Consider the following 12,844-nt stretch of genomic DNA (forward strand, 5'->3'; position numbering starts at 1 on the left):
TTGTTTAGCTGTAAAAAAAACATTATTCAGTGTGAGCTATGACATTAAAACTATTTAATATCTGGTATACAACAATAGTAGCTTATACACTGTTGTGCTGTAACTTTTTCTTCAATGGCAGCACTATTACACAATTTCCATCACTTAGTTCTCATGCAATTGTATTGCAACTGTCTGAATATTGGCAAATCATATTTGACAGCAATTTCATATGCATTAAACTGTGAACGTCCTCTCAGAATTCCTCTCAGAATAAATGAAGCATTGTTGCAGAAAAGGTAAGGTGATCATTCTGCTTTACTTTATTTATATATATTTATAGTGTATTCTTGCATTTCATCAAGCCAAAGGGTCCAAATGCTTTTTAGAGTAATATTTTTTATAATTATACCCCAAATAGTAAAAAAAAAAAAAAAAAAAATTCAGATCAAATAATCAATAGCATTTGGATCTCTAGACCTTTTGGTTTGATGACATGCATGAATGAGAACACAAATAGTGTCTTAATAAAAACATATGCATTTCTCACATCCCTCAGATGGTTTTGTGGGTGAATATTAGACTATTTTCTGGATGTCTTGTCCTCATAACTGGAATTTATAATGGTATGTTCTCATTTAATCTATTTCAATCAACATGTTTCTTAAATAGATAATGAACTACAAAGTTTCAAAGTAAATTTAATAAAATAGCAAATTAAAACGTATATAAACTACATTTTAATGGAACACAACTGTGTTTATCAGTTAAGGGCTGGACATACCATTACGACATAGACAATGATGTGGACTGGACAAAAGCTCGTCAGTGGTGTCAAAAGCATTTCACTGATATGGTGGCCATCCAAAACCAGGCAGAAGTTAAACACCTTAACCAAATTCTACCCTTACATCCGACATACTACTGGCTTGGCATTAGGAAGATTGAAGGCCAATGGACGTGGGTTGGGACCAAAAAGCACTTGGTCCCTGAAGCAGCAAACTGGGCAAAAAATGAACCGAATAACCAGGGAATTGGAGAAGACTGTGTAGAGATCTACATTAAGAGGCAAAAAGACACAGCCAAGTGGAATGATGAGAGGTGCAGCAAAAAGAAAGCAGCTCTCTGTTATTTAGGTGAACACACTTGATAACATGAAATATTTGAGATTATTTTAAAAATTAATTAAAATTAAATAAAGCTGCTCAATCAGATCAAATCCTTTGTATGAATATCCAGTTTGTCTGGAGAGATAATTATTTGCTCTTTAATGCACATTATAGATGCTGTATGTATCCATTTCTGATGGAAACCTCAGCACTCATTTGTTGTCATTACACCTGATTTTTCTGTGTAGCTTCTTGTTCAGATAAATCCTGCAGTGAGCACGCGGAGTGCGTGGAGACTATTGGGAACTACAAATGTCAATGCGACCCCGGTTTCATGGGCCCGCGCTGTGACGAAGGTTCTGTAGAACCCATCCAAGCTCAAATATCTTCATTGTGTGTTTGTGCATTTTGTCACTAAGTTATCATTTTCACTTTTGCAGTTGTCCAGTGCTGGCCAGTTAAAAGTCCACAGCAAGGTTTTGTGAAGTGTGACGGTGACTTTGGAGTATTTTATTTTAACTCGTCATGCCAGTTCCAATGTGCCACAGGGTTCAACCTGGAGGGGGAACAAAGGCTACGCTGCCTGGCATCTGGGCACTGGGATAACGCACTTCCTGTTTGTCAGGGTATGGAACAGAATACATTGCTAATTCCAATTATGAGTTCACACAAAGGACGATAACGATAAACATACGGTTCTGAAAATCGTTCTAAATATAAAAGAATAGCAGAGTCCATATCACAACTATAGCAATAACGGCACAGAGAAACGATATCATTGGAATCGCAGTCTAAAGGATTTTTGTCCCGTCGATTAACGATAAAAAACATTGACACCCAATCAAAATCCATTCTTCTTTAAAGAGCTTGACAATTTAAAGAAACAGACAACAAAACTGCAACACGCTTAGAGAACGATTTCATCCACTGGTGGATCCAAGTTTTCGTTTTCTTTATTTATCGTTCTTGAGGTAAATGGGGCTTAATAATTATAGCCAGAGGTGGACAAAGCTACACTACTTCATTACTTGAGAGAAAGTACAGATTATCCAAATATTACTCAAGTTACGTTACAAGTAAAAGTTGTAAAGACCGATTTTTACTTAATTAAAAGTACAGAAGTACTCGTTTTTAAAAGTACTTAAGTATCAAAAGTAAAAAGTAAATGTCAATGCATTGTTTTATTATTGTTGGATTGTTGTATGTAATACTTAAAGAAGCCTACCTTATGTTTCTGAATCTATGCATGCCTACCTACCCTCATATCAATATCAAATTTATTTCTAGAACACAGTTCCAGTAGTGGGATTGAATGTGAGATTGAATAAGTGCACTCAATATGTCCACAATGGTTTCGGACACCCGGCTGTTCCCTCAAATAGTGCCCTATTTAAAGTTTTTGGGCTTTTAGTATGAATATGTTAGCCTTAGTGTTATCTATAAGCTAGTGCGCTCCAAAACAATGACAAAATTCGCATTTTGAAGACCAAACCCAACGTTGAAAATGAGAATCAGGTTGATGTCAGAATCCAACGTCAGATTGACGTTAATCTCAAACGTTGGACAGACGTTATATTGTGGTTGAAAATGAAAATCGGGTTGACGTCAGAAACCAAGGTCAGTCAGGTTCTGACGTCAACTTGACTTTCATTTCCAACCGCTCCAAATGTCTAATAAACGTTCTTTACTTCCAAATGTCAAGTTTCACTCAGTCCGTAATTTTGCTGTCTCTTTGTAATTATTTGTGGAATTTACAAGCAATTTCTGAGTGAAAATTGTCAGCCATTTTTTTCTAAATGTGGGTAATTAAAATAAGTAGCCTAGATTAGTATTATTATATTCAATTTCTGATGCGTTTATTTGTTTAAAATGACATTACTCTTACAGTTGTCCAGTGTCTGCCGATCATTGATGCCCCTGGTGGTTGGAGTATGAACTGCACTCATCCCCATTCCATAAATAGCTTCAACTCCAGCTGTGAGTTCAAGTGTGAGGAGGGATTTGTGCTGGAAGGCTCAAATACAACTTGGTGTGACCACAATGGGCACTGGACACACAAAACCCCCACCTGCACAGGTACAGCATATCTGCAGAACATTCCTCAATGAATCACCAGGCAGCTGCTGGTTCATACAAGTGCACTGAATATGCATGTTGACATGATTTAACAAAAGCTACATGTAGGGGAAAAATATTATCTAAAAACCCAGAAGTTTTTAATAGTTCAAAAAGTGCTGAAAGCAAAGGTTGGGCACTTCCTTTTCACAATAGTGCTCTTCCTTTCCGTTTTTGTGAAACATTTTAATGTTAAGCAACAATGCTAAGACACACCCTGGAAGTGCACTTTCTGTAAAAAAAATAACACAATAACAGTGTTGTAAAGAAAAGAGGTGATTAAGGTGTTTGTGCGTTTGAACAGACATGGTTAATAATTTAATCGATGTGTTATGCATTTGTTTCAGTGGTGACCTGTAATCCCATTCTAGACCCTCCAAAGAGTCATCTGACATGTGATGATCCATTCGGAAAGTTCTCCTTTAGTTCTTCTTGCAATGTTTCCTGTGATGAGGGATACAAACTTAGAGGAAAAGCCACACTCACCTGTCTGAGTGACGGCAACTGGTCAGCGGCCACACCTGCATGTGAAGGTGGGTTTTTGAGGCATACATGATTTCTCAGTGTCAGAGAGTTATTGAATCCATTATGCTCTTAACTGTAAGTGTACTGCAAAAAAGAGCCATAAACTATGCTCTTTTACCACTGACTACAATCTGTCTTGCCTGTTTTGTTTTTGGCAGTTATAAAGTGTGACCCACTAAAGCCCAGCCCACATGGCTCCCTGCAATCTTATGATCCTATGGAGGAGTTTGCTTATGGCTCCACTTGTTGGGTAAAATGTGACTTAGGTTTTGTACTCAATGGTACAAATTCAACTCACTGTACCGCACATGGGAACTGGAGTCACATCCTGCCTGTTTGCCATGGTAACCTGCATCTTAAACAACACACACACACATTTATACACATATTTTCAGTTTATGCCGTAGGTCCAACAGATTCACCATTATGAGTTGCTTCTGATTTTCCCACAGCTATACAGTGTCCACCTCTCTCTAGTGCACCAAATTATGGAAGTATGAGCTGCGCACACCCCCTCTCCAACAATAGCTATAACTCCAGCTGTGAGTTCAAGTGTGAAGAGGGTTTTGTGCTTAAAGGTGCAGATTCCACTGTCTGTGACCATACTGGGCTCTGGACACACAGTACACCTATTTGTACAGGTTTGGCATCAGTTCATATAATTCTTGTTGACCTAATACCATTAATGAAATGATATTCACTCTTAGAAGAAAGGGTTCTATCAGGCGCTTCATATTTTAGGGGTTCCTTCCCAACATATATTAAATATATTTTATTATCTCATTTAAAATTTAAGCTGTGGCTTGTGACCCTCTTGTGGCCCCTGCACAAGGTCACCTGACCTGTGCTGATCCACTGGGAAAGTTCTCTTTTCGTTCTTCATGCAATGCTACTTGTGAGGAGGGATACGCAATAAGAGGAGAATCCACACTCACCTGTCTGAGTGACGGCAACTGGTCAGCACCAACGCCTGAATGTGAAGGTAGGTTTAAATCTATTTCAATAAAAAATACATTAATTCTTCATTTTAAAACCTTACATTTTTGCTTTAAATGAAAGCACCATGAAATTTATGTTACGTAATGAAATTGAGTGTAAAAAGTGATTTACAGTAACTAGTTCTAATAGTACGGAGACACTAGTGAAACTGCATGAACCGGAAACTATAATGATGACAAGGTATCAAAAAAATATGAGTACAGAACAAAATATAAAAAGTACATATATAAATAAAATGGCAGGCTAATCATTAATTATAAATAAATACAGAGCTCGAAAACATAAACTTTAGTGAAATAAATTAAAAATGTAGAACAAGTGTCTTAAGAGCTTTACACCCAGTTTCACAGAAAGGTTTAAGCTAGTCCCAGACTAAAATGCATGTTTGAACTATTTTAACTGAAAGCAACTTGCACTGACATATCTTAAAATATGTCAGTGCCATTGTTTTGTCTCAAGATGCACACCAGTAATGTTTTTTATTTAGGGGATGTTTATAAAAGCTACTTAAATATCCTAACTGAACTGAGGCCTAATCCTGGTTTAATGTAAACCCTGTCTGAGAAACCAGATCTTAGAGTTCTTAGAAGATAAAATAGTTTGGATGTAAGATAAGAGATTAATAATAATGTCGTCATTATTTTTTATAAGAAACTAAACAGTCCATCCTTAAAGAGAGACACCCAAAAGCACATGGAAATTTATAAACTTATAAAATTCAATCCAAAATAGCTGTGAGGACACTTCCAATACAATTTTATAGTTCATATGTTCCAATTGTCAGTTACGTAGAATTTTTTTTTCACATGGTATAAAGTTTGTGTATGTGTTTTTTTTTAATGGAAATGTTACTGTTGGGGCTCTGTAATATAGGCCTAAATAAAACACCAATTATTGTTTGTAAAGATAAAATATAATATATAGTTCATTAACCCTACATTACTAGATGGCTTCTGTAAATATTTATTACAGGACAACCATCAAAATCTGTTTTGATTTGCCAATAAATCCACATGGACTAAACCAAAATATATATTGTCCTGTTGCAGCTCACAAAAGTCATCAACAGAGCAACACCACACATTCACAATGATTAAATAATTACATATGCATAAACATGCTCTCATGCCGTTTTATACTCTTTTCAGTTATAAGATGTGATGCTCTGGAGTCTTCTCAGCATGGCACTGTGCAGTGTCAGGACCGCTTGGGGAACTTCAGCTATGGCTCCTTGTGCTGGCTGGAGTGTGGAGCTGGATTTACTCTGAATGGAAGTAATTCCACTTACTGCACATCAAAAGGGAAATGGAGCCAATACCTTCCTGTTTGTCAAGGTTACCAAAAACTCTTGATACTCTGTGTGATAGGAATGTTATTGAGGGAGGTAATTGGGTCTCCAAGTGTATTAGATCTGACAAAACAGACAGTAGATAAGATATTTGTATTGTCACCTTCTCCAGTCCTGTCCTATCATAAATAAAGAACAAAAATGTAGCATTTACATCTTCAATTTACTATAAAGTCATGGACAGTAAGGCGTTATCATATATCTTTTGATTCTGTCCAATAGCACGGCATTGCAGCCTCTTAATCAACCCTTCTCATGGTACTGTAACCTGCACGCATCCTCACGGGCAGTTCAGCTTCGGTACAGTGTGTGAAGTGAGCTGTCAGGCAGGCTTCAAACTTCATGGCACACCCCGAATGCAGTGCTTGGAGATGGGGAAGTGGACAGACACCCCACCCTTCTGCTTGGGTAATCACTTTTGGGTCTTCCTATTTCACATCAGGCATCATGAATCATGATGTGTCCTCTATTGATATCCTGTATTCATATCTGTCACAAAATGAGATTAAACTAACCAATATGTCATGAAGTTTATGGCCCAATGCAGCTGATTATAATGTATGCCGACATTCATTTATTATTGTCCATAGCTCAACAGTGCCCCCATTTGGCCGCTCAAGAAAATGGTTGGATGAATTGTTCTCATCCTCACTCCCTGTTTAGTTACGGCTCACAATGCTTCTTGGGATGTAAGGCTGGATTTGAAATTACAGGAGAGCCAGGCATGAAGTGCTCTGCTTCTGGGAACTGGAGTCAGGAGATGCCCTCTTGCACTGGTATCTACCTCTCGACAAAAATAGAATGTTCCCATTTGGTTGATTCCCATTTGGAACCAAAAATTGTTCCCCGGTTAAACACTGATGAATATAAATGATCAGGCCATATCATTTAAAACTGATATTAGTTATAATACTAGGACATGAATAACATTAATAACTAAATGCTTTGTTATCGTTTATCTTTTAAATGGCAGCTGTTCGTTGTGAGCCCCTCTCATTCTCTGAACTTCCTGAGCTGGGACCTCTACCCTCAATGAACTGCTCTCACCCACATGGAAACTTCAGCTTTGGATCTCAGTGTTTTTTCCAGTGTGCCAAGAGCCATAAGCTCAATGGAACCAATCAGCTCATCTGCACCTCCAAAGGGTACTGGACCAACTCTCCACCCAGTTGTGTTGGTACGGCAAATTTCTCCTAACCCATCTTTTTTTTTTTTGCATTAATTCTGTAGAAAAATAGTACTGCGTGCACATTACTATCACTAGCATTACATATTACATTACAAAATGCAGAATGAATAATTACACTGGAAGGCCACTAAAACATAATGACAGGGGCCGCATTTAAAGGTGCATTGTGTAATATTTCTGAGGTTCTATTGACATGCAATATAAGACCCATAACTATGTTTTCAGTGGTGTATAAAGATCTTGCATAATGAACCGTTATGTTTTTATTACCTAAGAATGAGACATTTATATCTCCATAACCGCAGGCACCGCAGACCTTCTATGGAGGTCTACATATTGTGTCATCATGTTTCTACCGTAGCCGACAGCGAACAAACAGCGCTACAGAGCGTGTTTCATCACTACCTTGAAAAATAAGTTTTCAGTGGTGTATAAAGACCTCACTTAATGAACCGTTATATTTGTAACCTTAGAATGAGTCGTTTCTGTCTACATACACCGCGGATGCCCTTACATTGAAATGTGCTGACATGTTTCTACAGTAGCCCTACATAGTAAGTTTCGCGTTTCGTTACTATGTTGCTCTTCGTGCAAGGAAGCAAGCTTAGTTCAGCAAATAAAACACTGACACAATGATGAACAAGTAACAATAATATTCACAATAACATATATTTTTACTGAATAATTAAGTAAACATAATTTCCTAATTCATCCTTGTAAAGAAACCTCATTGCTGAAATGGCTACTCTCTGCTGTCTCCAGACTATGACATATTTTAATGTAGGCCACCATAACTTTTGTTGGTTGCAATTCGTAACCTCACCACTAGATACCGCTAAAAATCACACACTGCACCTTTAAGTCCAATTTTTTATGCCCTTCCCTCGCTAACTTTCCTCCGTCTTATCACTCGGATGTTTATCATTGCTTACGTTGCATGAGCGCCTTCTACTGGCGGAACCGTGGAAGTGTGTTTAAATTTATAGGTTTTTTCCGTTATAAATTTGTTTAAACTCCATTCTATAGGCCTGTATATATGCCTTGGGCTGTTAAAAAATATTAAATATTACTATATTTATAAATGTATATTAAAAATCACAAATGAAGAGACAAGACAAACTATAACTGTGTAAAAAAAAAAACCAGTCAGCTTAAGGTATAGATACGAATATTAAATAACTCCAATATCTTAACCTAGAATGTGTGGGGTGGGGTAAATAGAGTGGTGCAGGTATGACGTCACTTTCTAAGCAAACCGGCAGTTAACATCACACTGGTTCCCTCGAGAGAGAAAAAACAAGGATTTCCCCATAGACTTTTGGATTATTGCTAAAACAAGTTCTGTGATCAACAAAAGTTTATGATACTTGCATGTTTCGTCCATCAAGATAATTATCACAGATGAACACTACTTTTATGAATTTTGAAACCTAAATGCAGTCGCCAGAAGTAAAAAGCTAAAGGTAGGCTTTAAACGCACTAACTGTTACAACACGGTCACACAAATTCAACGTCACCATCACTAAGCTTCCGACAACTCTGTCAGTTTTTTTCTAAAATCATTTTTCCAGAACGTTTGCGTTAGAATAGTTTATAAGAGCACAATCATTAGCATAATGAGCCTGTAAAAGCGGATTGAGTTTATCTTATCGGCGTGATGTTTAATCTCCTCGGCAGCCTTAGTAGTCCCATTTAGTAAATTGTTAGAAACTGCCTTTTTCAAGAGTGGGCTAATATTGATGTATTTTATGTTGTAGAATAAAAAGTGAAAGTGTCCTTAGCATGTGTTCACCACAAAGCTTATTTTAACCAAAAGGCAAAACCCCATTCAAAAGGCCTAAAGTACTAAAATGTATTTTGGCCTATAAAGGGATGTCATACACTTTATAGTACCACTCTATTAAAGGGATAGTTCACCCAAAAATGAAAATTCTGTCAGTATTTACTCACCCTCATGTTGTTCCAACCCTGTAAGACCTTCGTTCATCTTCGGAACCCGAATTAAGATATTTTTGATTAAATCTGAGAGCTGGATCACTCCTCCACTAGTCCATAGGCTTCTTCTGGGATTGAAACTTGCCAGCCCCGAAAAGTTATTAAAGACATCGTTAAAATAGTCCAAGTGACTACAGTGGCTCAATCTTAAGTTGATCAAGCGAAGAGAATACTTTTTGCGCGCAAAAACAAACAAAAATAAAGACTTTATTTCAACTAGTCATTTCCTTCTCTGTGGGCTTCTAGTCAGTTAATGTAGTGTGATTGCGTAGAGCTACGTCACACGTAGGCTCACTATTGGCCGACGCTGGTCATGTGTGTGATGCGTGTGACGTACAACAACAGAAGCTTACGCTATTACACTAGTGAACTGACTCGAGGCCCACAGAGAAGGAAATGAATAGTTGAAATAAAGTCGTTATTTTTGTTTTTATGCGCACAAAAAGTATTCTCAAGTGTCACAAGGGGAACAAGTGTCAATCCCTTAAAAAGCCTATGGAGGAGTGATTCAAAAATGTAATCAAAAATATCTTAATTCGAAGATGAACGAAGGCCTTACGGGGTTGGAACAACACGAGGGTGAGTAAATACTGGCAGAATTTTCATTTTTGGGTGAACTATCCCTTTAAGCGCGACCCGCTGTGACGTCACAATTATGTTGCATTGTGGTCTATGGATCTGCCTGAAGTGTAGCTACATATTGAGTAGACTCGCTCCCTCTGTCAAAATCGAAGGGTTGAGGATCTGTCCAAATAAATTTCCTTGTCCACTTGACCAAGTTAAACACTTTAAAATGTGGGGATTGCCCCGTGGGGAAGTGCGTAGGGAAGCTTGTGAGTGTATGTCTAAAAGTGGAGTTAAACGCAGTCAGGGTTTCTGAAACTTTGATTTGTGAACCCCTGGCGGTTAATGAGGGAACTGCAGGGTGGTTCATGAGTTGAACCTCAGAACCTTCAACATCTGAGAACACGAACATGTACATGTGTTGTTAAGTTAAAATCTCAGGGGACACTTTAAGAAAATATTTTTCGAGTGTCAAAAAAGTTTGTGAATCTCTGCATTATACAAAATGTATTATGTGCTTTCAGTACAGGAGATGTCAGTGAGTGCCGGCATGCTGATGTATGCAGCTGTGGGAGTTGCTTCTTCAGCTGGACTACTTTTGCTCGGAGGACTAATGTTTTTGTTGATGCGCCAATTCTCCAAAAAGGGTGAAAAGATTATTATTATTATTTTTTTAAATGCCATTCCACTGTTGGCATAACCTTTTTTAAAGGGATTACTCACCCTCATGTTGTTCCAACCCCGTAAGACCTTTGTTCATCTTCGGAACACAAATGATTAAATCTGAGAGCTTCTTAAGGGATTGACACTTGTTCCCCGAAAAGTTATTAAAGACGTTAAAATAATGCAAGTGACTACAGTGGCTCAATCTTAAGTTTATCAAACGGCGAGAATACTTTTTGTGCGCAAAAAATACAAAAATAACGACCTTATTTCAACTATTCATTTCCTTCTCTGTGGCCCTCTAGTCAGTTCACTAGTATAATAGCGTAAGATTCTGTTGTTATACGTCACATGCATCACACACATGACCAGCGTCGGCCAATAGTGAGCCTACGTGTGACGTAGCTCTACTCTATCAGACTACGTTAACTGACCCGAGGCCCACAGAGAAGGAAATGAATAGTTGAAATAAAGTCATTATTTTTGTTTGTTTTTGCGCACAAAAACTATTCTCGTCGCTTGATAAACTTAAGATTGAGCCACTGTAGTCATTTGGACTATTTTAACGATATATTTAATAACTTTTCGGGGCTGGCAAGTGTCAATCCCTTAGAAGCCTATGGAGGAGTGATCCAGATTTAATGAAAAATATCTTAATTCGTGTTCCGAAGATGAACGAAGGTCTTACGGGGTTGGAACAACATGAGGTTGAGTAATTACTGACAGAATTTTCATTTTTGGGTGAACTATCCCTTTAAGCATTAAACTATTAAAAAGTGTAATTTAATAGCATTTGATAACAACATTATTTGGTTGGTATTTGACAAATGCCTCAAGTCGTTCATTGTTAAATTTGATTCTTTCGTGCTTGCAAGGTTGTATGTTTTGCTTTAGTAAGTCAATTAATCTTAGATGATTGTAATAAGTGTTATAAGTATTGTAAGGATGTGTGTTGGTCTAATGCAACAAGGACCAATACAATAATTTTCAGGGATTACGAACTCATGCCATTCCAAACCATGTTCCAAATCTGTATGACTTGACTTTCTTTCTAAAAAGTATGTTTTGTAAAGGTTTTCGTTGTTTTTTGGTCCATAGCCTACAATATAGTCAATATCCCCTTTCACACATTAGACCTGTTAAATTACCATAAAATTACCAGATAGACATTTTTGGTAAATACACAAATGTGCTGTTCGCACAAGCAATGACGTTCTGTCTTTTTACCGGTAAGATACCATTCACACATCAGTACCAAAATAACCATAAACTCTGTCAATTTTACCATTAACCGTAAAACTTTCATGCAATAGCAACTGCAGAGCTATTGGTAAAAAAACGGTTTGATTACCAACCTTTCTCAAAATATATTCTTTTGTGTTCTGCAGAAAAGAGTCATATGGGTTTGGAACAACTTGAGGGTTAGTAAATGATGACAGAATTTTCATTTTTGGGTGAACTAACTCTTTAACTTGTGTCAGTTGTAACAGTAGCCTAACTTAACACACTTTTTCTTCTCCACTGCAGCTCATTACATCAGGCCCGGCGCCACCAGTGGGCAAAAGATCTGATTATTTTCAGAATCTCACCTGAATCTGAAAAGAACCTGAATCTCAGATCTGATTTGTGCCCCCTCAGTTTCATTTTTGTATTCATGAATCATGGTTACAAATTAAATGTTTAACCTTTTGAGCGGAACGGTCCCACATATGGAATTTAGAATGTTCAGTGACGAGACATTTCACTGCCAGATTCGCACGTTGGTTGGCGCTGAGCCAGAGACGGACGAGCTCAGCGCTGTCATACATCACAACTATGCAATGTTTTCAACCTCATAATGTTTATTTTAGGTTTCAAACATTTAAATACACATAAGCACTAGTAACACAATACATTGGAGTTTGTAAAATACACACTGATGTCTGTGGAAGCAGCAATTCAATTCAAATATAATTTGCCGACGTGTGTTATTCATATTAGACAAACATAGTGGAAGTAATTATAATGTTTATTCTATTCTTCTCACAGTTCACCGGCTATGGCAAGCCGTTTTAACTTTTATTCATTTCCAGGATATGAATTCTTGATATCAACAATATAATTCTTGATATCAACAATATAATTCTTGATATCAACAATTTAATTCTTGATATCAACAATATAATTCTTGATATCTGTAATTGTATTTTCACTATTGAAATGTCACCATAGGCTGCCATTCAAAATTAATTGTTGATATCAATAATTGATTTCTTACTAGTAGAAATATAATTTTTGATATCAATAATTACATTGTTACTAGTAAAAATGCAAATTCCTGATATCAATAATTCAATTGTCACTAGTTGAAATGTTTAT

At 37.1% G+C, this 12,844-nt stretch overlaps 1 protein-coding gene across 2 annotated transcripts; it reads left to right on the forward strand.

The window, feature by feature from the left end:
- The first annotated feature begins 175 nt into the window (after positions 1-175).
- selp (selectin P) lies at positions 176-12,499 on the forward strand. Of its 2 annotated transcripts, XM_077219615.1 has the most exons (15): positions 176-278; positions 539-605; positions 747-1,115; positions 1,337-1,444; positions 1,529-1,714; positions 3,551-3,736; positions 3,887-4,072; positions 4,181-4,369; positions 4,525-4,710; positions 5,876-6,061; positions 6,298-6,483; positions 6,666-6,851; positions 7,049-7,252; positions 10,348-10,470; positions 12,014-12,499. In XM_077219615.1, the coding sequence occupies exons 2-15, from the start codon at positions 539-541 to the stop codon at positions 12,055-12,057; spliced, it is 2,406 nt and encodes an 801-aa protein (XP_077075730.1). In that variant the 5' UTR covers positions 176-278; the 3' UTR covers positions 12,058-12,499. The 2 variants fall into 2 exon arrangements, with proteins under 2 accessions (XP_077075730.1, XP_077075731.1); XM_077219616.1 differs by lacking the exons at positions 176-278; positions 539-605 and having other exon boundaries at positions 958-1,080; positions 12,014-12,498.
- The last annotated feature ends 345 nt before the right edge of the window (positions 12,500-12,844 follow it).

Source organism: Siphateles boraxobius, unplaced genomic scaffold (genome assembly GCF_051911475.1).
Source record: "Siphateles boraxobius isolate OS27281-9 unplaced genomic scaffold, OSU_SipBor_1 8, whole genome shotgun sequence".
In the NCBI taxonomy this organism is placed as follows: Eukaryota; Metazoa; Chordata; class Actinopteri; order Cypriniformes; family Leuciscidae; genus Siphateles; species Siphateles boraxobius.

Bases quoted from the DNA above. Each gene is read 5' to 3' on its own strand.
- selp (XM_077219615.1), top strand. From the start codon at position 539: ATGGTTTTGTGGGTGAATATTAGACTATTTTCTGGATGTCTTGTCCTC. The intron at 1,116-1,336 runs GTGAACACACTT...TTTTCTGTGTAG, and splicing joins AGCAGCTCTCTGTTATTTAG to CTTCTTGTTCAGATAAATCC. The intron at 4,073-4,180 runs GTAACCTGCATC...ATTTTCCCACAG, and splicing joins CATCCTGCCTGTTTGCCATG to CTATACAGTGTCCACCTCTC.